General features: G+C 33.1%; 1 protein-coding gene and 1 long non-coding RNA gene across 4 annotated transcripts in view; both read left to right on the forward strand.

Moving 5' to 3' along the window:
* Window positions 1–24,447, forward strand: part of per (period circadian regulator) — a 37,926-nt gene extending 13,479 nt beyond the window's left edge. Inside the window, exons 7-27 of one of the 3 annotated variants that reach the window (XM_089697178.1) lie at window positions 4,303–4,434; window positions 6,085–6,160; window positions 7,639–7,830; window positions 8,045–8,273; window positions 9,144–9,255; window positions 9,358–9,477; window positions 9,745–9,894; window positions 11,966–12,084; window positions 15,139–15,237; window positions 15,435–15,575; window positions 15,906–16,083; window positions 16,936–17,083; window positions 17,464–17,571; window positions 17,866–17,973; window positions 18,610–18,773; window positions 20,648–20,791; window positions 21,981–22,142; window positions 22,348–22,434; window positions 22,566–22,667; window positions 23,214–23,357; window positions 23,967–24,447. In XM_089697178.1, coding sequence (XP_089553304.1) covers window positions 4,303–4,434; window positions 6,085–6,160; window positions 7,639–7,830; window positions 8,045–8,273; window positions 9,144–9,255; window positions 9,358–9,477; window positions 9,745–9,894; window positions 11,966–12,084; window positions 15,139–15,237; window positions 15,435–15,575; window positions 15,906–16,083; window positions 16,936–17,083; window positions 17,464–17,571; window positions 17,866–17,973; window positions 18,610–18,773; window positions 20,648–20,791; window positions 21,981–22,142; window positions 22,348–22,434; window positions 22,566–22,667; window positions 23,214–23,357; window positions 23,967–24,068 — 2,817 coding nt within the window. In that variant the 3' untranslated portion in view covers window positions 24,069–24,447. The remainder of the gene's footprint in view (window positions 1–4,302; window positions 4,435–6,084; window positions 6,161–7,638; window positions 7,831–8,044; window positions 8,274–9,143; window positions 9,256–9,357; window positions 9,478–9,744; window positions 9,895–11,965; window positions 12,085–15,138; window positions 15,238–15,434; window positions 15,576–15,905; window positions 16,084–16,935; window positions 17,084–17,463; window positions 17,572–17,865; window positions 17,974–18,609; window positions 18,774–20,647; window positions 20,792–21,980; window positions 22,143–22,347; window positions 22,435–22,565; window positions 22,668–23,213; window positions 23,358–23,966) is intronic. The other 2 variants (XM_089697184.1, XM_089697194.1) reach the window with 2 other exon arrangements.
* Window positions 24,448–25,157: 710 nt separating this feature from the next.
* LOC149491384 (uncharacterized) lies at window positions 25,158–25,615 on the forward strand. The gene is made up of 2 exons (XR_016316003.1): window positions 25,158–25,425; window positions 25,519–25,615. It is a non-coding gene; the product is annotated as an uncharacterized LOC149491384 (long non-coding RNA).
* Window positions 25,616–26,129: the final 514 nt, after the last annotated feature.

Consider the following 26,129-nt stretch of genomic DNA (forward strand, 5'->3'; position numbering starts at 1 on the left):
ACTACGACCCTTCCGGAAACCATGCTGTGTTTGAGACAATACATTATTACTTTCCAAAAAAGAACTTATTTGTTGAATAATTATTTTTTCTACAATTTTATTAATTACGCACAAGATGACTATAGGTCTGTAATTAGAATAATCCAAATGACTACCATGTTTATATATTGGCCTTATTAGAGATTTCTTTAATTCTGTTGGGTATTTTCCATTTGTTATACACATATTTATAAAATTTGCCAAAACGGGACTGACTTTTTCTTTAACATATTTTAAATCTTGAACCCTAATCTTGTCTATGCCTGGGGCTTTATCACAGCTTAATTTGTCAATAACCTTCTCAACCTTCTCTTTGCTCACTTTTAAAAATCTAAAAGAAACATTACTCGTTTTAACATATTCATTACGATCTAAAAATTTTTGATTACATTTATGTTTTATACTTACAATTTCTTGTGTAAATGTTTTTGAAAAATTATTACATATACTCTCAATGTTCTCATTCTCGCCCAAATATTTCATTATTGTCGCATCTACATTATTTTTGCTACGTCCCAGCCATTCATTAATTTTACACCATATTTTTCTAAAATCCCCTTCACATTTCTGTAGTTCCCCCTGCTTATATTTATTTTTGGCAGCATTTATAATTTTATTTGTTTTATTTCTATACCTAGTATATTCTAACCTCTTATTCATATTTTTAGGATATTTTTTCCAAGTTCTGAATAGTTCATCTCTTCGCTCAATCATTCCCTTAATTTTTTTAGTTACCCATGGTTGTGTTTCCCTATGAGAATTTTGTACAATTGCCACTTTAGAAGAATTATAAATGCTGCCAAACAACGAACTCAATGTTTCATACAACATCAATGGGCAATTTAATGTCAACAATTCCGACCAATCAACATTATCTAATTTACTTTTAACTAATTTATTACACAAAGTATACTTTAATGTCGGTACATACGGTTCACAAACGTTTGGCACGAGATCTAAGCGCGTTCCTATCAGGTGATGATCTGACAGCTTACAGGTGAGCATGTGTGCAGAGACGCTCGCCGCGTTGCGCGTACGCACCCACACATGGTCAATGCACGACGACTGCACGACGCCGTCAACGATCGCCTCGCGCGTAATCTCACTCGCCGGTATTGCACATCTTAAGCCGTATTCACACATCATATTCTTATATTGTAAAATTGTGTTATTCAGTCTGTTGTTTAACAAGTCCAAGTTTACGTCACCTATGAATAATATATCATCTGATGGTAATATCTGCTTAAGTAGAAGATCACACTCACTCAAAAATTGCAATCTATTGGAGTTCGGCGGTCGGTACGTTGCAATTATGTGAACTATGTTTTTGTCTGTTTTTAATTTTCCAACTAGTATTTCCGAGGCTGAAGTTTCTTTTATGTCTGCGTAAAAATTCAATGAGTTCTTAGAGTATATCAATAAGCCCCCTCCCCTTTTATTTTCTCTTGTATTTGCATGCAAGTTGTATTGCGGTATTTTATAAAACGATAATTCTTCTTTTTTTACATTTACTTCCGATAGTATTATTATATCTATTTTTTCATCGCAAAGTTGTAGTAAGACCATAAATTCACTATAGTGTTTTCTTAATGATCTTATATTTAGGTGTACTATATCTAATTGTTTTTGTTTGCCTTTAAAATATTTGCTCCAATCTTTCGTATCATTGTATCGAGTATATTGTATTCCATCATCCAAATTGTCAAGTGAAGTATCCATAAAAGATTATAAAATATATTTTAATACTGTATGTATGAGCCTTAACACAGTAACGGTAAATAATAGAATAATACAGTATTACGTTGCTAATTACTCGACTTGTGTTTCTTCGGTTTGAATCAGGGACTTAATATCTTCTTCACATCTTATATTAAAAATTTGTTTTTCACAAAGACGATCACAAAGACGATTCAGTCTTAATGTGTGGATGGGGATAATTTCAAATAAATTAATTGGACCATTCTTCCTTCCGGACAACCTAAATGGTGAAAATTATGAGACCTTTCTGCGCCAACATTTAAGCGACCTACTTGAAGACATACCCCTGACTTTGATAAGAGACATGTGGTTCCAACATGATGGCTGCCCTGCACATTACAGAAGAAGTGTTAGAGAATGGTTAGACATCAACTATCCAAACAGATGGATCGGAAGAGGTGGGCCCATACCATGGCCGGCTAGAAGTCCAGACCTAACCCCCATGGACTTTTACGTATGGGGGCATATGAAGAGTCTGGTGTACGATGAGCCGAACCCGATTCCATCTGTTGATATTTTACGACAAAAAATTATCGATGCAGCCAATAAGATGAGGAACCAATTAACAACTGGGGTAGTCAAGAGTTCTCTGCGGAAAAGGTTTCGAATATGTGTTCGCAATAGAGGAAGACATGTTGAGCAGGAACTGTAAAGTTTTTAAGAAAAATAAATTATGACAAAATTTATTCTGATGTTGTACTTTACTAACACTGTCCCATGTTTATCCCCGATTTCTTGGAATCTACGAATGCTACCTGAGGTTATCATACCTTTTTACATAGCTAAGAACATGCACATGTTTTTAAAAACATCTGCAGACACATTTTCGTAGAGATTTTTTTCAATATCTTTGTTTAAAACGAGTTAACTTAATTACTTTAATGTTATTATTTTTAGTTTAAAAGCCATTTCTTTGAATTGTTTGCAGCGATATGGATTTCTATTGCTGAGAATTATTGTTTAACTCAACCTTTACATAAAAACTCAAAAAAACCCAGACCAAATAAGTAAAATAAAAAATTAAACGATAAATGCGAAGATAAAGTGGCATTTTCAAGAAAAAAATTAAAATTGCAATAACTCTTCAACGGCTAACTTTTGGATATGGTATTATAAGATCAAATCAGTTTGTTTTGACCCCTACTACACGCTCTTAACAGGAATAGGTCGACTTAACCTGTAACCCTGTAGATTACCCTAGGTTATACATTGCCTATAGTAGAGCCATTTTAATCTCTCACGCGTCCTACTATAACATACTGATTTAGTTACGAGCAAATAATGTACGTAGGACGCGTGAAGCTTTAATAGGCAACATTTGACAGTTCAACAAAATTCAACAACGTAACCTAGTAACGACGAGATAGAATAACATGATATTTCGTTTTGATAGAACTGCACATTTGCTTAACTTTTTTCAATTACGATTACATATTTATAATAATAATGAGCAATACAAGTAATTTTAAGATTTGATTTTACTGATAAACCATTCTCAACATAATAAACAATTTCTGATTTAAAGAACTGACGTCGCTACAATTTTGTGTCAATAAACCTTTTTTCTTTTTAAATACCAGAGACGTTACTCTAAAAATCGAAATCTGACATCTAGAACCGAATAAAAATCACCATAACTTAATAAATGCGTTGTGTTTTTTTAATAATGTATTATACTTGTCTTATTTTGTTCCCTTTTACGAAAGAAAGTATATTACTGGGACAGGGATTCGCCTGATGAATTTTAAAATTGGCATGTGTTTCAAGTTCGATTGACAAATGTTTCAAGTCCGTATCGATTAATTTACTTTAATCGATGTTTTTAAGCAGGTTACCTCTCTTCGAAGATAAAATTGATAGACGTCAAATGTTGCCTATTAAATTGGCTTGACTATAATTAGTTGATTAACAAACACTTGAATACCGCTTTAAATGACATACATAGTATAAAACAAAGTCTACATAGTATAAAACAAAGTCACTTTCTCTGCACCTATGTATGCTTAAATCTTTAAAACTAAGCAACGGATTTTGATGCAGTTTTTTTCAACTGTTAGAGTGATTCAAGAGGAAGGTTTTAGTATATAATCTATATTATTATATTAGGTTTCAGCCAACGCGGGCGAAGCCGCGGGCGGAAAGCCAGTACCTAGATATTTGACAAAATGCATTTTTTTAATTTAGTCTTTACAGATCCTATTTATAATTTATTATCCTCTAGTAAAATCGGGTATATGTTACAAATTTTTGGTACATAATATTTTCTAGATCGCTGGTAAAAGCATGTAAAGGTGGTACACAACATTGATTTCTTTCCATTGCTAGTACCTATAACTTAAGTTTCTATTCTGTTCACACTATAATATGTAAAAAAAAAAGTTTTGTGTTTCCGTATCACAAAATATTAATAAATCGAACATTCCTTTTGTATTAAGGTTCCGGGTTAATATCTTTAATATCACTTTTTGGTAAAACTATTCATATAACTTTCTATTTATCTTCCAGGACGGATTCTCGTGTGTGATCTCCATGCAAGATGGAGTCGTGATGTATACGACGTCGTCTCTCACCAACACGCTCGGTTTTCCAAAGGACATGTGGATTGGCCGGTCGTTTATCGACTTCGTTCATCCAAGGGTGAGTTTGTTTAGTAAAACTTAAATTGTATTTTTTCTTGGGTAGTTATACGGTATACATTCGGGAGTAGGACCCCGTAAAAAATTTCGTAATTTTTAATACACATTGTACTGTTAGAAATTTCCCAGACTGAAATTACAATATTGTTTAAAAAGTATACTCATGGTTAATAGGGTTTCTCATTTAGCTTTAAATGTCGGGATTTAAATTGAGTAAAAACCTAATTATCACGTTTTCATGTCGCAATCTGTAGTTAGCATTTCTTGTTCGCTCCTACGACGTTTTTAATTTGATTAAAATTTTTGGAACAGAACAATAAACTATTGTCATTTATCAATTAAATGAAGACTAATAGAGTTTGATGCTATCAATATTCAAAAGTAAAACGTTGGATCGGAAACTAGTATTGCTTAGCGTATTTCAGATTTAGGTAAACCCTTAATTCCAGACAACGCTTGTAGATGAAGCCCGAAAGGAAATCAGACGACCTTTTCAGTGTCACGTTTTGTGAAGCTCGCTCGTGACGGCGTTTTGTTTACTTCTTTTAGCGAGAATTATATCGAGTTTCTAAGAATTCACTTGGACTTTTCGAAGAGAAGATTAGTACTGTAAAGTCTGTAAACACAAGCACGTGGTTTTGCGGTATTTACGTAGAACTTATAAAACCTTCTTGGCTTAGACGGTTTTGAGAAGCCTAAGGGGAGGTTCCCTAAAATGGTTTTTGAATTAAAATTAATTTATTTTATTATAGACAGGGTTTGAATTTGTCTTAATTTATTAATGTTTTAAATTTGTTCAAATCATTTATGATGTGTTTGGATAATAGCGGATAGTGGATTAATTCAAATAAATTTAAATTTCTACATGGCTGGACTTTGTTTTAATAGAGATGCGCGCGATTATCAACTATTAATACAGTAGAACCTCGATAACTTAAACCTCGATAACGTAAAAACCTCTGTAACTTCAAAAAATTATATGTTCCTTTCCCATCAGAGCCCAAAACCTCTTTAACTTAAAATACGCAACCTCTATAACTTAAATAAATAATCTCTCTATTGGCCCTCAGTAACTTAAAGAAATGTTTCCACAACCTCTATAACATAAAAGTATTTGTCAATGAGTCATTTTGAAAGAGTGTCAAAACAAAAGGTTTCGGTATTTATTGCTTGCACGTGTTTACTATGTATTGTTAACGTATACAATACATTACCTATTGTTTGCTTTATCGAAATTCTTCAAAGCTTTGCGGCGGATAGCTTTATGACAACGACTTACTTGCATCATAAGTTTTTGATAGTTGCCCTGGAAACATCGCTTTACTTACTGTGTGATAAAACTGGCTTAAAATGAGTCCAAAACGAAAACTAACAACCCTCACCTACGCCGATAAATTAAAAGCTATAGAAGCAGTGAAAAATGGATAGACCCTTGATAACTTAAAACCTCTATAACTTAAAATATTTTGTGTTTCCCTTGGACTTTAACTTATCGAGGTTCTACTGTATTTGCAATATAACGATAAAATTCCTAAATCGGACAACCCTTTGAAGCGGATATTTTTCTTTACTTTTTCCACATTCGCAATTACCCTGCTCTATTAATAGTTGTTCATCTCTATACAATTATTTATTCAATATAATTCCACAGGACCGCAACACATTCGCGTCCCTTATAACGAACGGCTTGGCGGCGCCGAAAATTGTTAATGGTACGCAAAACAAAGGTAATTTCTCTTTGTGACAATCCATTGTGCCAATACGATTGTTCTGCGCTTGGTGTATGGCCACTGCATGTACCTATTGATACACGTTTGAGTCGTATAATATACATATACAAATGCATATACATTGTGTTATGCTGTGATACACAAGTGATTTATTTCATTGTTTGAATGTTTGGTTGGCATTTTTTGATGTTAACTTTTTGTTTTGTTAGTTTTTGAACATTGAATTGGGTTATAGATTTTTCATTTATTTATTTATTTTATTGTTAATTTTTTTATTGTATCCAGATTGAATTGAGTTAAGAAGACTATTAAAAAATTCTCTCTTTGATTTGGTACAAGTTTAATAGTTGCGATTAAGAATATTTTTTGTCTACTTAGATCGTTATCTACTAGTTACTATAATAAGCCATTTTTTTTCAAAATATCATTATAACTAAAAATTATAATATTATACACAAATTATAACGTTCTTTGTTAAACGCAGTTAAAGTTATTAATTAAGTACAGTATTAGTTACTTAAGAATCTAAATAAAATTTTATAGATTTCCAAAGTAATGGTTATTGATTTTTTTTTTATTTCGGATATACGTTTTTTGTGTATTCACAGAAATAGTTGTGTCAATAGATTAAGCGTAGTAGTCGCCCGCCTTCGCAGTTCAACAGTGTATTTAGAATAATAATACTAAAGGGTTCCATAGACTGGCCCATGTTTGTTTGAGTGTGATGGACATTCTTTTTAATCGTACATTGCATATGAGTTAAAATGGCATATGTTTTATTCATACATGTCACTATGTGACATCAATAAGTCTACTTTATGAGATGAACTTCGTACTCTATGACATTCATCTTATAACATGTGTAAGTGTGTAAATGGTAATTGAATCTGACCAAGCCCTGGAAAGTCCTGCCAGTAGAGATTAGATGAGTAATTATTTAACAGTAAAGGAAAAAAGACTTTAATTAACAAAGATCTATCTGGTTGGCACATGGATGAGTAAAGTGAATGCTAGTCAAATTGATATTAATTATAAGCAAAAAAGTACAACGTATTTGAGCAGTTCACACAAAAGCTTACTGTACACAGTAATTTTAAACAGTTTTAAGGGTAACTTCTACTGGCATTCACTCGTTCTTGTAGCTTATTTCAGGTTTATTTTTGCTTTTATACTTAAATGTCTGGATTGCTGATTTTCTATTTTTATAATTTTTTTGTTGTCCGTAAATACATATATATATTAACAATTTTGATACGCATCAAAATTGATATTATAGCCAAGTGTATGAATGTTCGTATAAGAAGGTACTTACATAAGTAGGTTGCCGCATATTATGCACCCCGCTTAGATTTCATAAATCCACAATTATATGAATGTAGCTTTTGCACTCAAAGCTGGCATTGCATTACAAAAAATTGTTAAAAATTACAAAAAAATGAAAAAAAAAAGACTGTAATTAGTTACTTATTCCAAAGGTAATACAGTATCAACGATGGTGGCTCGTATTCGCCGGTACAGAGGTATGACTTCAGGCTTCGGGATAAAGGAAAGAATCGTGACGTTCATGCCGTTTCTACTGAAATTGTCCTTTAGAAACATATGCGATGAGGAAGGCGAGGTTATATACCTGTTAGTGCAGGCGACACCGTTCTTTTCAGCGTTTAAATGTAAGTTTTTTCTACTTATTTTCAATTATGATTTCCAATTAATTTATTTTTTGATGTACAGTTTAGTAACTAGCTTTTTGGTTTTGGGATTTGCAATTTTTTCATTTTTTTTAATGTCGGTCAGTATTGTAAAATAAGAAATAGAAGACACGTTTTCTAAGATTACTTTTTATTTAATTTTTATTTATTTCACAACAATTTTTATTATTTTCAGCACCCAACGAGTTAGTATCGAAAGCTGTGCCATTCGTAATAAGACATGCAGCGAACGGTGATATTAAGTACATTGATCCAGAGTCTGTGCCTTATCTGGGCTATTCGCCACAAGACATAGTCAATAAAGACGCCCTACATTTATACCATCCTCACGACTTGGCGTATTTGAGACAAGTTTATGAAACTATTGTGAAAGAGGGGGGAGTACCACGCACAAAACCTTATAGGTAAGTCTCGTAAGGATTATTTAGTGTGCATATACATATTTATATTATATTACATGTTTGAATTAACAACTCATTTTGCCGCGTGAAACATGTTGATGTGATAGCAATGAAGGATATGATGGTATTCCCATATACATATTTGTCATTTAGTACAGACAAATATAATTCGTATATATGCGATATATATAAATTTTGGTATAAGAAATTATTATTGTTTATATTAAAAACAAGCGAAAGGTTATAAAAAGTAATAAGTTTAATAAGGTTCAATTTTTTTAATATTTCATACAAAATCTTACATATAAGTACATATACTTTGTAACCCTACAGTTATGATATATTATTTAGTAGTTTATATAAAAAGGAATAGTCTCAATATTGCCAGGTATTTAAACTTGATAATTATTTTTATTTATATTTTTTTTAATCTTATGGATTTTATCTTGCAAATTAACTATCTAATTAACTTTTGACAAGATTCAGTTATTGCCTATACGTAATATAGGGTATGTCGATATTAGCTTCTTTGAGCAGCTTTTTCAGACAAGTCTGTGAAATTTAAGTCCCCGACCTAACCTAGAGGTAAGTTCCAAATGTTTCTTTAGTCACGTTTTGCTACTCACCAACAATATAGTCTGTCATAATAATATGCTTAATGGCATATAAAACACATTAACCAATATCATTTGGCATGCGTTTAACGAAGACTATAGTTTTATTTGCATGTTTACTCTACCGATTTACATGGTGCCTTATATTTCCCCCTCATTTTTGGGTATTTTTATCTTTTTGGTAACGATTTAGTAGTCACGCCTTGTCGTTGAGATCGATATACGTGGACGAGTTTGCAACTGTAATTTATTTTTACAGGATGATGGCTCAAAATGGCGACTATGTCAAATTAGAGACGGAGTGGTCTTCGTTCATTAATCCATGGTCGAGGAAACTGGAATTCGTTATTGGAAAACATTTGTTGATTGAAGTGAGAATATTCTATTAACTACTAATCAGATTGTTATACATACTCTAATTGGAAATTATATGGAGTTAGTTATATTTGTATAATTTTATATTATATTTTTAGGGACCAAATAATCCAGATGTATTCCAATCTGCAGACATAGAAAATTCTATTAAGTTCTCTGAAGAAGAAAAAAATAAAGCTCAAACTCTCAGGGAGAGTATTGTGAGGATTATGAATGAGGTAAGGATGCTAACCGCTGTAATACATTATCTATTGTGTTTATGTTTATCTGTTACCACCTTTTATATATTATGTCCAACTTGATACTCATTATTTATATTATAAACTAGTGGTCCGCCCCGGCTTCACCCGTGGTACATGTTTACGTTTTCTCTACATAAGAACCAGCCTCGTACTTCAAGGAATATAATAAAAAAAGAATTATCGAAATCGGTTCAGCCGTTCTCGAGTTATGCGCTTACCAACACATTTTGCGATTCATTCCAGCTATTAACAAAACCGGCCGAAGCAGCGAAACAACAGATGACCAAGCGTTGCCAAGATCTCGCCACCTTCATGGAAAGTCTCATGGAGGAAGCCCCTAAGACTGACGATGAAATGTGGCTAGATATCAAGGAACCTGATAATGGGTATTATGTAAGTATCTATACGGGAGAGAAAAGAAATATTTGTGCAAATTTACATTAAAAAAATATATCATTTGGTATGGTACTCATCGAATTTTGGTCACGTCAGCTTATTTCAATTGATAGTAGATATAGCCACAGCAAATTAGATTCAGAATCGTCGATCAGATCGAATAATTCGTGTAGTTTTGAAAGTTACTACAGTTATTCCTAAAGGTGTCCCGATGAATATACTAAAAGCCCCCGAGGGAGGGACACAAGCCGGCGGCGGGGGAGGGGGGGATCTCTTTTTCAAGGTTTTTGCTTGTAACTCGAAATTTTTTTCATAATATCTCTTTAGTGACTTCTACATTAATTATCTACATTAAATTTCCTAAAAATTACGTCTCCACATTTTTACTGTACGATCAATACTTTAGGAGATACAGAGTATTAAAGGTAAGAAAAATAAGAAACAACATAGTTTTACAAATTTTAATTATAAAAAGAAATAACATCTTTTTTTGCACGAGTATGCCGACTTATTAGTCAAATTGTGTTTCATCTTCGTCATCTTTATCACTAACATCGATAGGGGGTCCATTAGTACAAGCTCCTAGGCAGCCGTTACAGATAAGACTACACATAATACCCGCTTTTCGGCAACTGCATTTTCCGGAACATCCACTTTTACATCGGCAAAAAATTGAATTTAACAACGCTTCAGGAGCAGGAGGATCCAAGGTCGTGATCGGTTCTAAGTATCCATCGACTCTTCGCTTCCAACCCCATATTTCAGGAGGCAGTTGGTTCCCAAGCCACTCCTGTACTTGATGGAATACTCTGTAGGCGTGATATTTTGCTGACCCTTTGGTAGGGGGGAGGGAAGAAAGATCCGGTTTGGGCTTGGTACAAGATTTCAGAAAATCGATGTCTGTTGATCTCAGACTGAGTACAGGGCGCTCGGTATACTGCAAGAAACATTTTTTCTCCGGCTTCTGCTATAACCTCCTGAGTTGACGTTGGGTCATAAAATACAGTTGCTGTTTCCTTTAGTGACGGCTTTTGATCAAAAATCTTGATAATTGATGTTTTTCCCTTCCTGTAAATAGCTGAGGTTGTATCACACCCACTGAAACTACTTCTTCCCTCCCCCCTACCAAAGGGTCAGCAAAATATCACGCCTACAGAGTATTCCATCAAGTACAGGAGTGACTTGGGAACCAACTGCCTCCTGAAATATGGGGTTGGAAGCGAAGAGTCGATGGATACTTAGAACCAATCACGACCTTGGATCCTCCTGCTCCTGAAGCGTTGTTAAATTCAATTTTTTGCCGATGTAAAAGTGGATGTTCCGGAAAATGCAGTTGCCGAAAAGCGGGCATTATGTGTAGTCTTATCTGTAACGGCTGCCTAGGAGCTTGTACTAATGGACCCCCTATCGATGTTAGTGATAAAGATGACGAAGATGAAACACAATTTGACTAATAAGTCGGCATACTCGTGCAAAAAAAGATGTTATTTCTTTTTATAATTAAAATTTGTAAAACTATGTTGTTTCTTATTTTTCTTACCTTTAATACTCTGTATCTCCTAAAGTATTGATCGTACAGTAAAAATGTTGAGACGTAATTTATAGGAAATTTAATGTAGATAATTAATGTAGAAGTCACTAAAGAGATATTATGAAAAAAATTTCGAGTTACAAGCAAAAACCTTGAAAAAGAGACCTTTCCCCCCCTCCCCCGCCGCCGGCTTGTGTCCCTCCCTCGGGGGCTTTTAGTATATTCATCGGGACATCTTTAGGAATAACTGTAGCAACTTTCAAAACTACACGAATTATTCGATCTGAATAAATTAATTTTCCCATACTAATAGTAATCGCTCTAGTCACATCTATATTTCTAATTAGCTCTCAATATACGAAATAGTATCATTATGTTCAACCATAATATTATACTTACTTAATTGATAATAATTTAACAACCATTTGAAAAATGCTTATACACATGATGCTTAGTTTTAAGTTTACTAAGCTCTTCAATTTGCTCAATCAAGCTATATTGAAACAAATAATATTAACTTATAATATTTCAATACAGGATAGAGATTCAGTAATGCTTGGTGGTATATCCCCACACCACGACTGCAATGACAGCAAGTCTAGTACTGAGACAAAAATAAGCTACAATCAACTTAATTATAATGAAACACTGCAACGGTAAGTTTAAAAAAATATGTAAATAAATAAATAAATATTTTTGGGACAATTTTCACACACGGCACAATCTGATCCCATACTAAGCTTTCGCTTGTGTTATGGAAACCAGGTGGCTGATAAACATACATATATAATTTTTAAATAAATGGTTAGGGAGCCAGAAGCAGATTTTATGACCAAGTTCCTCTCAAGCGGTAATTAGTAAAATGCATCAGAGTATAGTATTATAAAGCCTCGTGAACGTCAGCTGGAGCTCGGTTGGGGGGATGAGCGGCTGTAGCCTCCCACGCACGTAGGAAAAAAAAATACATTCATTCATTTCCTCTCAGCTAAAAATTTGTCAAATTGTAGCTAACCCAATATCTCAACGAAAAAAAATAATCAGCTGGTTACAGCATGGTGTATTATACATCAGCTGGTGGCTCGAACATGAAAAAAAAAATATTATTTTCCGTGATTTCCTCTCAAACAAAAATTTACCTGATGATAGCTTATATGTAACTGTGGATAAATATATAAGTCAGCTGGCTGTATCTTGGTGGAAAAACCGTCAGCTGATACTTTGAAACTTATTACATAGGAGTTAGACAGAAGCATCTATTGCCAATTTATATGCATCAGCTGACTAGATTTTCCTCAGCTTATTGCTAGCTGATTCTTTTATTTATCGCATCAATATATTTTTAACACTCTCACTCACAAATTTTCATCTGAGAGGAAATGACGATATCTTTATGGAGTTTCTTGCCGGTTCTTCTCCATAGATACTGCTTTCCGAATCGGTGGTAAATTTAAAGAATGTAATGACGATTCAAAAGTGCTTCTGGAAGAAGTCTAATTGAATAAATAAATGTTTGAGTTTGAGTTTAATTATTCGACATTACGCTTCAATATAAGAGTTGAGTTGAAATAAACATTCAGTATCAATATTTTTGAAACGAATAAGTATGTAATCAAATAATTTTATATATTTAAATAATTAAATAATCAATTAGCAATAAATGAACTAGTTACTCGATAAATAATATTTATTATATAAACTTGATAAAAAATTATAATGAGATTTATTCGTTTTCGCTCTGACAACCCTCCATGGGTTTTTATCTTCCATATATTCCTTAATGCTGTAATAGGCTCTCTGAACTCATACGTTTTTTACATAATTTTTAAATTTAGCACTACTAAACTCTTTAATACTATGAGGAATTCTGTTGTAAAAAAGTATACCTTGGCCCATAAATTAATTTTTAACTTTAGCTAACCGGTAAAATGGCATTTCAATTTTATTTCTGTTCCTTGTGCCATAACAGTGTCTTATCTCCTACTCTTGTGTGTAAGTCTGCGTTTTTGTGTACATATAAAATATTATTAAATATATACTGTGATGGTACAGTGAGGATACCAGTATTCTTAAAGAGATCTCTTAGTGAGTCCCTAGCACGTAAATTATAATATATAGAGCGTATGGCTCTTTTCTGTAATATAAATATAGTTTCTATATCTGCAGCCCTGCCCCATAGCAGAATTCCATAGGACATAATGCTATGAAAGTAGCTAAAATAAACCAATCTAGCCGTGTCTTCATCGGTGAGATGCCTTATTCTTCGAACTGCATATGCAGCTGAACTAAGCTTAGCAGCGGTGGTGGCAACATGGGCCCCCCATTGTAGCTTCTCATCTAGTGTCAAACCAATCACAAGAAAAACAGTGGAATCCACAGGGTATAATACCTCCCCGTTTAAAATAATATCCCTTTTCACCTTTTTTACATTTGGAAGGATAAATTCTACACAATTTGTTTTTTTTTTTTGCATTTAATAATAAATTATTAGCAGTGAACCAATTGGATATGCGTAAAAGAGCAGAGTTTATTATATTGTTTTTTTTATCGAGTAACTAGTTCATTTATTGCTAATTGATTATTTAATTATTTAAATATATAAAATTATTTGATTACATACTTATTCGTTTCAAAAATATTGATACTGAATGTTTATTTCAACTCAACTCTTATATTGAAGTGTAATGTCGAATAATTAAAGATATCGTCATTTCCTCTCAGATGAAAATTTGTGAGTGAGAGTGTTAAAAATATATTGATGCGATAAATAAAAGAATCAGCTAGCAATAAGTTGAGGAAAATCTAGTCAGCTGATGCATATAAATTGGCAATAGATGCTTCTGTCTAACTCCTATGTAATAAGTTTCAAAGTATCAGCTGACGGTTTTTCCACCAAGATACAGCCAGCTGACTTATATATTTATCCACAGTTACATATAAGCTATCATCAGGTAAATTTTTGTTTGAGAGGAAATCACGGAAAATAATATTTTTTTTTTCATGTTCGAGCCACCAGCTGACGTATAATACACCATGCTGTAACCAGCTGATTATTTTTTTTCGTTGAGATATTGGGTTAGCTACAATTTGACAAATTTTTAGCTGAGAGGAAATGAATGAATGTATTTTTTTTTCCTACGTGCGTGGGAGGCTACAACCGCTCACCCCCCCAACCGAGCGCCAGCTGACGTTCACGAGGCTTTATAATACTATACTCTGATGCTTCTGACGAATTATCTCTTGAGAGGAAATAATGAACCCAATTTGCACCTGGCTCCCTAACTAAAATACTTATATAGATAATTAACACCCAGACACAGAGCAAACATCTATGTATATTTATAAATTTCTATATATATTTATAAATCTAAATGTAAACTCATTGGACAAATAATTTTTTATTTTTGTAAGCGCGTGTTCTCTTCGATTATATTTTTTATATTATTTAAAAGGTTTTCATCATTTTATGTGTCTTAAATCGAAGAAAAAGTTTTTAAAGAGGAGTTACATGTAAGACATGTAATACTTAAAATTGTAATTTAAATTTGAAAAAAAAAAAAACATGTTGTTCGAGCAAGATAAATAATAAGCATCTGCTTTGATATTTCAATATAATAGTTATTTATTTATTGATATTTAAACTTTGATAAAGAATTATTTTATTCAAACATGATTATGATGTACTTAATAATAAATGAATTATATATTTTCAGGTATTTCGACAGCCATTTACTATTTTCCGAAGAGAACAACTCTGATTCTCCGTCTGATAGGCCGGCCGACAATAAGAACATAAAAACGAATAATAGCGGGTATGCTATTTTTTTCATTAATTTATTATTTTATATTTAGATATATTATTTTCCAAATCATCATTATTCACTGAAAAAGCTTCCCATTGATCGAATAAAAATATTTAATTATTATAATTTTTTCATAAACTAAAGTAAATTTCAATTGCTATTGCTGTAAAGTTTTTTGCATATTAAAATTTACAAAAAAATTTTAGTATGTCACCGATGGCCCAAAACTCTGGTGATATAAGTGACATGACAAGCTCATGTGACTCCAGCGCACTCGCTCTCTCTAATTCTACTCCTATGGGTGATTATTATCAACCCATAAGGCTAACTGAGTCTGCTTTGACCAAGTGAGTTGATTATACCTTATTTTTAGCATTAAAAATGTCTATGATCATATGTTGTGTTATTTAACACGCTTTAATTACCTTCACCTGTATGTTTTTACTTTTTATGTAACCGAATACCGAATAATGTAATATTTATCCTTAAGACTCGATTTTGACTCACAGACAGATTTCATTCAAATTAAGTGCACTTACCAAGGATTGGTGACAATGCAATCATTAATGAGTTCAAGCTTGTGTTTAATTTTGTGTAAACTATTTTCATTGATATTAGTTATTATACTTCGTCGGGCCAATTTACTTAGTTTATAATAATTATAATAATAATTACAGACACAACACAGTTATGGAGAAAGAATTAATGAAACTACACCGTGAAATCAAAACCGGTACCAAAGACGACAGAAAGAAGGCATCAAAAGAATCTAGGCAGAAGAAGAAGGAACATCTTGCCCGTTGCAATGCATCTTTCTTGCCTACGTCGGTTGGATTATCTACTGTTGATTCTCAAGTAAGTTTATTGTAATAAATTTGTAGGGATAAGTAAAAAAAATGTATAAAAAATAGAAATCATTGAGATACTATTACTACGTATGGAGACGATAACATAGGTCAACCGGCCTCACTGCACTCAGTCGCTTTAGCGCGATGGTCGCGTTCATGTCTTGTTTGTTTTAAAGCAAAAAACCAAGAAACTCATCAAATATATCGAGTGTGTTGCGATATTGCACTTATAATTCAAGTAATGCGGCAAAGTGCAAAGAAATAACTTTTCATTGGTAATTAATTAGATAATCATTTTTAAAACTTGGTTCGAGCAAAATTATTAACAAATAAACAAACTTATTGTGTCAAGATAGCTCAATTATATAGCTCAATTTAAAGCTTGATGATAGTACTTTTAGATATGATTAAAGTTTTTATGTAAATAAGCCGCAGTTCGCGACAGTAAAAATAAAACAGTTTTATTCAACACTTCAAAAAATACTTTAACGAGTTTAAACTAACGATGAATGTTAAGTTTTAAAATTATTACATAGGAAATATTATAATTTACAACACAAATGTGAAAAGTAAACCGCAATAAACATTATTTAAAAATAAATAACATTCATTTCAAATAGAAACTATGACATTAAATGAGGCTTCTGTGTGTCAGTGTTACTACGTATCAATTTTTTTTGTTACATTGATTGGTTTTAATTGAAAACTTTTAATTGATAAGTTTATTAATAATTTATTTATTAGATTAATTATATTTTGCCCTGCGGTTTTACCCGCAGTGGTCACTCAACGATATTAACCACCTACAACTTGTCATAAATTAAAAAAAAAAAAATACATAATTTTTAAATTATTTCAGCCTCATGGTTTAAAGCGGTCATCGAGGCACTCCGAAGACTCTGAAACGGGCTATAAATACCGTTACTCTACGGCCAAATTGCCCAGACGTAAACAGAGCACAAGCGCTGTGCCTGCGCATCCATCAACCACACTCACTAATACTCTTGGTAAGGAACACAATATTGTATCATTAGTTTATAGATCAAACGAAATTCTGACTTGTACATTTCATTTAAATAATATAAAAAAGATCGTGTGTGCCGTACGTGACGGTATTGCCATGACCCGACCTCGAAATTTTACTCTCAACACGCATAAAGAATTTCCACTAAAAAGGATTACTTTTTTATTTAACGTAACATCGCTAAAATATATAGTGAATGTCAAAGTTATACCGAAACAAGAATAGCTTTTTATAGTCAAGTTTTTTAATCTCTTGCGTTTGGGAGAGTATGAAATTGTATAATTTAATGCTCTATAGTTGCAAATCAATTCAATTTGAACTATGGTTGGAATACAATTATTTTTATATAACTGCTTTTTTCAGTATCATCCCCAATGCCGTCAAATTCAATGAACAACATGAATACTTTCTTCCTCGGAGTTAGTATTCCTCAACAGATGTCGATGATGAGCCCAGTGGCTGCGATGCCTGGTAAGGAAACCTTTTAAAACACTTTTGTTATCTTTTATCCATTACTTTTCAATACACCATCATCATTTTCATTTATATTTTTCATCTATTTTTCAATCATCAAATTTCAATTTTGTAATGTAAGTATAGGTTTTCTGTATTTCAATTGTAGTTTTGTAATTAAATTAGTATTTTACTCACGACATTTAATCTAGGGCATTCAATTTTTTTTGTAGTAAAAAATATTACCATGACCTATTTGTCATATTTGTATAAATAAAAGGGCAAATATAAACAATGAATGTTTTTGTTCAGGTATGTTCCCGATATGCTATACTATGCCTGCATCATCCCAGCAAATGATGCAAAATGATACGGAAATGCCAAACCAGCAACCGTCAACTAGCAATCATCCGTTTACCAGTAAGTTATTTATTTACATTTTAATCTAAAAAAAGTAACGTACTTTTTTAAAACTATACTAATATTATAAAGCTGAAGAGTTTGTTTGTTTGTTTGAACGCGCTAATCTCAGGAACTAATGGTCCGATACGAAAAATTCTTTCGATGTTAGATAGCCCATTTATCGAGGAAGGTATACTATACGCTATATTATATGATCACGCTAAGTCTAACAGGAGTGGAGCACTGCGGGTAAAACCGCAGGGCACAGCTAGTCTATGATATCGGTCATAAAGTAGCTTTTAGCATTTATTATATTGGCGATGTTATATAACACCGACATGAATTTTAACTAATAGCTAATAAACATAATTAATAAAAAAATAATTGCTTATTCATTAAAAACTCATTTACACGTGTTTAAAACTGCCGATTATTGAAGTAAACATTCTAGAATTCATACCACAAATAGCGTAATATTATAATCTTATCGTAAACATGTTTCAATTGTAATTCTAGTGACATGTATGTGTTTTTTATTTGTTGATTGTGTTCTATTTGGCGCTTGTTACTTTTAAATAAATTATTTATAAAATATATAAGTTTGAGTTAAATAAAGTGGTATGGTATCGTTAAGATTGTCCATGTAACTTTCAGTGCCCTATGTAATGTACGGTCAACCGGTATATGGATCGCCGTTCATGTATTCGCCGATAAACGCTCAAATGGGTATGCAATACCCGATGCAGCCGGGTTTCGTCGCGCAAGGCATGAACGCGGCGATGCACCCACTGGGATTGTCCAGCGGGAACTACCAGGAGGTGAGGCTCTTTTTGTTACTTGCAGTACAACGTCGGGTATATACTAGAGCATTTTATCAATTTATATATAATGTAACATTCTTAACTATGTTTGACCGTTTCGATATAGTGCTCGCAGCGAGTGTACATTAAATTGTAATATTTCGCAGTAGGTACCTTGCGTTCACATTTGCTCAGTAAAATGTTACCGCAATACGCTGATTGGTTTTTTTACTCAGATTGTAAGATAACATCGAGGATCCGAAAGAACAATAAAGAAGAAATTTTTGATAAGTATTTTGATAACATTGAATGGTTAATGCTCGATGTTCTGTTACAAATAAATGCTCTAGTTTATGAGCACCCTACGCGGCGGTTTTGTGAGGAATTTGGACTCGTTGTGGCGATATCTTCGGATATTAAACGGGAAATGAAAGTGACTAAATTATTAGATTTTCAATAAAGACATGTCCGCTATTGTACCTCACAAACATTTCAACGCCAAAAGAAATGGATTTATTTGGTTTATTATTTTCGTTTGAACTTAGAGGGGTTAGAGCTACAGAAAATGCAGATTATTTCCGTTTGAACTTTATGGTAGTTATTTTAAAATTACATATATATTGCATATTTACATTGGCATATAACTGGAATAATTATAGTATTTATATATTATAATTGTAAATACATTTTACACATTCGCCCGAGCCTGGTTTTAAATCCCTCACAAGATTCGCCGCGTATAATAGTTGTAAGGGCACAAACTTCATACATATCACAGCTTACGTAAAGCGACGCGTACATGTCTAGAATTTAGGTCGACTTCATATGCTATGTTTTTTTTTGTTGCTGAGCATATGCTTATTTTTAAGTACGTTTTATTTAAGGGTGAACATATTAGTGTTAATTATGTATAAGCGTTTAAAGCCTGAAACTGATTATCCTATCTTTAATTAAAGAAGGATTTCAGAACGATGGTCAATGGATGAACCAATGTTTTGGACATATACGCATGCTATGTGCCAATAATAATAAAAAAAACGCAATAAGTATCTTTAATTTGATACTGGCAAACTAACATCGCCAAATGCCTTAAAAAAAGAAAAAAAAAACATGTAATAAAAAATAAATAAACCGAATAAAAAAATATACAATAATCATCGGTTAGGTATAAGATGCGGCAAATATAGTGACAATTTGTGACCAAAGGGGATCCACCTAAAGAGCACATAGTAGTAGAGAAGTATACTATGACATGTCCATAACTCACTGCATACCATCATCCATTAATTATTATCATTGGCTTTGCTTGCGTTTCTCTAAACAATTTTACAGTGGTGGTAGTTGACGAACGTGTCTGTGATACGAAATTTTACGATCATGCAAGGGTTTCGTCTGTTTTTATTGGTACTCTGCCGGTGTGGTTTTCGTTTTATTTGTCTTAGAATTGACTAATTTTGTAAAATGAATGCAATGGGCCATTTACTGCTTAATGAAATAATGACATTATTTCTGTCTTAAGGATAACTTAGCTATGGCTGTTTGCATAGAAATTGTTATGCCTAAATGTTAACATAATATAATATAAACGTACCAGTATTTGTCTGAAGTGGGTTCATTGAACATTACTTTTCCTATTACGCTTTTAGTGCGAAACAATGGACGTAACCGCCGCCTATTTAACCAGCATGGTATGAAATGCAGATGTATTGTTTTTTTAAACCCACTAATCTATTGACTAATACGCGTTTGAAGCTGTGCAAATAACACCTTCTTATTAAAGCTGCATACAGACTGTTCGTTGGCTACTCGCATGTAACGCTTATCCTTGCATATCCTATTTGTGGTACGGAACGGGTGCATAGCGTGAAATTCACAATTGCAATGCATCGCAGGCTTGTAAACTCACTTTCCCAACGAAGAGCAAGTTGGTTCCTTCGGACACCTGGCGAGAGAAACGGGCGGAACAGCTAGCGGTCGCGGCTAATAAATATAAAAGCAGCGGCACGAGTAACTCGTCGGCTGCCGTTTCTAATCTGGTATGTCTTTGAACGTATTTTGATGGATTGTGACCGACAAAACAAAGGGCTTGTGTAGCTCATTCGACCTATAGGTAGATGCAGATTACCATTTGCCTATTCCGTAGTGAAGTTGGTTGTGTAACGTATTTTGTCATTTAAATCAGTTCTCTTTTAAATATCCATGTCTTTTGGTGATTTATTTGGTGCTATAATAGAAGATTTGGTAGTTTGACAAAATATGAATATGATCAATGATAAGGATTAAGGAATCGACTTGGAATTAGACTACAATTCACAAAAGGATTCGAATGCTAGTTCTTGTTTTGACAATGTGATTGTGTGCTATTTGAAATTGCTATTTTGTAGTAATCAATAGTAATGCGCTCTGAAGAAATAAAACCTTAAATAAAAACCATAAATAATGGCTATTAAAAAAAATAACAATAATTTTATAATAACAGCCGCCCTGCCGCTACCAAAATTAATTATGATTGTTTGTGAAAAACGCATGCATTCATTAAAATATATAATAGTAATAATTATCCTCATTAAAAGGTACGTCGGCGAAATGCCATGGTGAAGTAATATCCTGTGTGCTAGCTGGTTTCGTTTGAATATATGATACAAATACACTATAATCTTTTTTCAGCTTTGCTTATACTTGGATCAAAGAGTGAAACTTGATTTGAAAAGATTAATTCAATAGATAATAGACGTTTAATTATTTTCTAAGAGTGTATTATTTTTTAAATGAGTAAAATGTTAAGTTTACCTAATGTTACTGCTTAGTTAAGTTATTTGAATAAAAGTTCGATGAATGCGCAAATAAGTTGATAATAATTATACATAAATTATAACACAACTTAAAAAAATGTTTATACTTTTTCTATATATACATAGATAAGTTATTTATAAAGTGCACTTTTCACTACAGCCCAATATTACAAGTATTGTTTTGTCTAGGTGACACTAAGGTGAAGTGGTTTTGGGTACACTGTCTGGACGCAAGTATAATTTGTTACTTCTAATCATATTGTGTATCTTGTATGTACGTTATAACAGATTTAGAATAAGTTAATTATATTGATTTGAAGGTTCAGCAGCGTTGCATCTTCGTAAGAGGTATAACTGTAAGAGTTAATGTTGTGTCACTGGGTGTTAGTGTTAAGTCGGGAAATTTCGGTACTAAATGTGTGTTTATCAACAGAGTGCAAATGCAGCTACAGAGAACCAAAGCAAGGGCAAAGAGCGTCTCGGCAACAGCGACGCCACAATCGACAAGACTGACGAGGAATCCAGCTACTCCTCATTCTATTCTAACTTCTTTAAGAGCGAATCTGGCAGCGCTGAAGAAAGTGATGTTAAGAAGGTAGGCAATATTGGTATTTGGCATGGTTATGATTGCAATGAATAAAGAGATTTTTAAATTTTAATAATTCCGGTTTGCCACTAAGAAGATTTAGGTTAACCACAAACAAGTATTGTAATGATAGATTAATATTTAAAAATACTTAATATTGTTCTTCTATAGATTTTTATGGAAATCTTTATAATAGTTTTTTTTTTTACAACAGCGGTCGATGGATCCCATTCCACCTTATGAAAGTCAGCAAGCCAAAAAGGTAGCCCGAAGGAAAATGGATCCGCCATGGATGGAACATGTAAGTTGTATAATTTAATATATTATAATTTCTTTTTGATATACAAATAATAAGATTCGTCCAGCCAATACTTTTTAAATAGTGTTATTTATTTATAATTATACTAAACAATTTTTTCTTGATTGTTTCAGGTATGTGTGACATCAGAGCTGATATACAAATATCAAGTGCTACCCAAGCCAATGGAAGAGGTTTTATCTTGCGATAAGAAGAGGCTAGAGACTTTAGAACAAGTGAGTTTATATTTTTAACACTTATGATATGAGTTATTTAAGCACATTTTTTGGGAGTGAAGGTAAAAAGATAGCGGAAATATTAAAATATTATTATTTATTTTCAAATAACTATATTATTTGTCTTAATATACGTCGCATTCTTTTCATTTCAATTTATAAGATTGTAGACAATAATGCAATATTCCCAAATAACCTTGTGGAGACAAGGATTTACCAGGAACGAGCAATTGCTCGTTCCTTTAAAGTACAAGTTTTAGAGTAAAAATTTTGAAGTGAAAACTTCTTTAGCGGCGTTGGGTATAAAATCTTAAACTCGCGTCAGGACACGTGGCCTGATCGAAAAAGCGTAAGACGGATTTTTTTTTAGCCCTTATATTCCATGCGTAAGACGGATACGATTCCAAAATATCAAACATACTGAACGTTAATAATCAAGTTTTCACTTCTGCCGGCACTCCCGGAGTGCAACCCGTCTTTTTTTAAAAGTAAAATTGCAAGTTCTCATCAGTTATTTCTTGTATTATATCGATTTTCCTCTCCCAGCCAACACTAGTGAACGAGCAGTTGGGTCAGTTGTACCTGGACCTTCAGTTGGAGGGCGTGGCCGCGCGGCTCACGCTCGAGGAAGGGCTCACCAGCTCCAGCAGTTCTGGGGAAGAGAACTTCGCCAGGAGCCCTAAGGTCCAGGTATGTCACCCACCAAAGTTGTCCAATCTTAAAATCCTAATGCTCCCTTAACAAAGGAGATCTAAATATTATAGCTGTCGTTTAACCTCTCAACCACCGAGAGGCCAGATCCGACCGCGACACAATAGATTTTCTATTGTGTCTGTGATTCCGGGGCCTGATGGATTAAATGTGGCAACGAATAATTTAAAACGTGGTTGTCACATTTATACGACTCGTGTTTTATTGAGGGAGCTACATGCTCTATGCATTCAACAATAATAATATTATTTACTTTACATGATATCTTTGAATGGTAGATTGAAATGTTGTTAATGTACAAATGGCGGCCTTATGGTTCTAAACCATTTCTGCCGGGCAACCTTCGACCTTCAACCATATTTATCCTAAACTAGCTGCTCCGCGCGGTTTCACCCCCGTGGCTCCACTCCTGTTAGTCGTAGCGTGATGATATATACCCTATAACCTTCCTCGATAAATGGGCTATCTAACACCGAAAGAATTTTTCAAATCGGACCAGTAGTTCCCGAGATTAGCGCGTTCAAACAAACAAACAAACTCTTCAGCTTTATAATATTAGTATAGAATAACAGAGTGTAACATTTCCAGTGTCGCCGGAGAAAGCGCGAATACAGTAAACTAGTGATGATTTACGAGGAAGATGCACCTCTCCCGTCGCCAGAAGACAACGCAAGCTCGTCCACTTCATAATGCCGCCATTTTGTTTTCAACAAACCTAACACGAACACGCCACGTGAATAGAACTATATAATTATGAGGACGAAAGACAATAATCATTTGTGTGTCTATTTTTAAGCCAAATGATATATTAAGCTTAACGTAGCTAGTAAGTTTTTTATTACCACTTCCAATTTCATATAAAATATATTTTGTGTAATTACTACTTACACACGTTTCAAATATATATTTATTAAGATTAAATATTAAATGTTTAATATTTATTTAAAGGTAGGGATTCATAATAGCGTTGTCTCAGTTCGACTGAGCCAATATTTGTAGAAAAGAATGATAGTATAATATAATTTCTCATTTTTTATTTCTCACCCTTTAGATAAATTAATATGGAAGTGTTACTCATTGAGATAATATTAATATGGAGTCGATACCGCCTACACCACTTATGTTCCACTCAACATACGTCATGTGGCGTAACTGCACTCAGTCGCTTGCTCGCTCATTGGCGCGAACGTCACGCTCATTTTTTATTTGTTTTAAAGTGAAACGCATCAAATATGCCTACGTGTGTGTTACGATATTGCACAAATAATACAAATAATACGGAAAAGTGCAAAGGAATAACTTTTCAATCAGTAAGTAATTAGATAATAATTTTTAAAACTTAGTTAGAACAAAATTTTTGGCGGGCGACATTTTGCGTCATTTGTCATAGATTAAAAATTTAAGATATGACATTGGGCATGAAATAAGTGTTGTTAGTAATATTTGCTGGCGTATATTTTTATAGTATAAAATAATAATTTTACATATTTAGAAAAGCATAGACTGGTTGTTAATTGAAAAAAGGTGAAATCATGAAATATGAAAATCAATTACTTAATCACCAATTTTTTTTTTGTTAATTGATTTTAATCAATTTTAATTGATATTGTATAAGCTACTGACTTTATTATTATTTATTTATCTGCACTAATATTATAAAGAGGAAAAATTTTGTTTGTTTGTTTGATTGTAATAAATAGGCTCATAAACTATTGGACCGATTTTGATGAAATTTGGCACAGACAATCTTTAGACCCTGAGAAAAAACATAGGCTAGGCTACTTTTTATTGCGAAATATGTACCACGGGCGAAGCCGGGGCGGACCGCTAGTTCAGAGATTAATATTTTTTCTATTCAAGGTTTCCATGTCTGGGTCGTGAAGAAAGGGAAAAATGGGTAAAATTTGTCCAAAACAACCGCAGTGAAGAAACCTGGTTACCATCCGATAGAACTAGCATCTGTTCATTGCATTTTCGCGATGAGGATAAATATACCACAAAAGCGGGAAGGCGTATTCTAAAGAAGTCTGCTGTTCCTTGTATTGATGTTAGTAATAATAATAAAATTTTACGGATTTGTATAACAAATAAAATATTATTTTAGCCATCACTAACATTATTATTATTATATTTATTTTAGCCGAAGGTGTGCTACAATAGTACTGGAACAATACAAGCAATTTCTGAGCCGGGAACATGTTCTGAGGATGATGAACTAAATATAAATAAACACAATTTTTACACGGCTTTTATTTTTTTTCTAAAAAAGGCTCAATTTGTAAGGAATGAAACTTCCCATAGCCCATATTGAACCTCCTCATCCTATATTATATGCCAGATATTGTTAGCCCCGCGTAGTAAAGTCAGTTTATATCTGAAATAAATATTAAGTAAGTACAAAGAAAATTTCAAGTCAACGTGCATGTAAGGAGTGGCACCCAATAAAATAGACAGAAAGAAACAAAGTGTCGCCTCTATAGCGGTGAGTCAGTGACATCGCATAATCTATGACTGTCTAGCCGTCATTCGCGCGCCCCGCGCCGCCATCTTGGCGCACAGATTTTGTTCGTGGTGTCTGCTCCATTATTAATATTATCTCAATGGTGTTACTGGAGAATCTTCTGGAAAAAGGACTTTAACGTCTGTGATACAGATTATCGCCTAATTAAAATATAATTGCAATGTTTTTATTTGGGCATTAATGAAATCCTGTCAACTAAAAGGTAATTTTTGCGCAAAGTTTTTAAATTT

Source organism: Colias philodice, chromosome 1, assembly GCF_061535455.1.
Source record: "Colias philodice isolate Cphi_HAF_F1 chromosome 1, ilColPhil1 Martin Lab GWU primary, whole genome shotgun sequence".
NCBI lineage: Eukaryota > Metazoa > Arthropoda > Insecta > Lepidoptera > Pieridae > Colias > Colias philodice.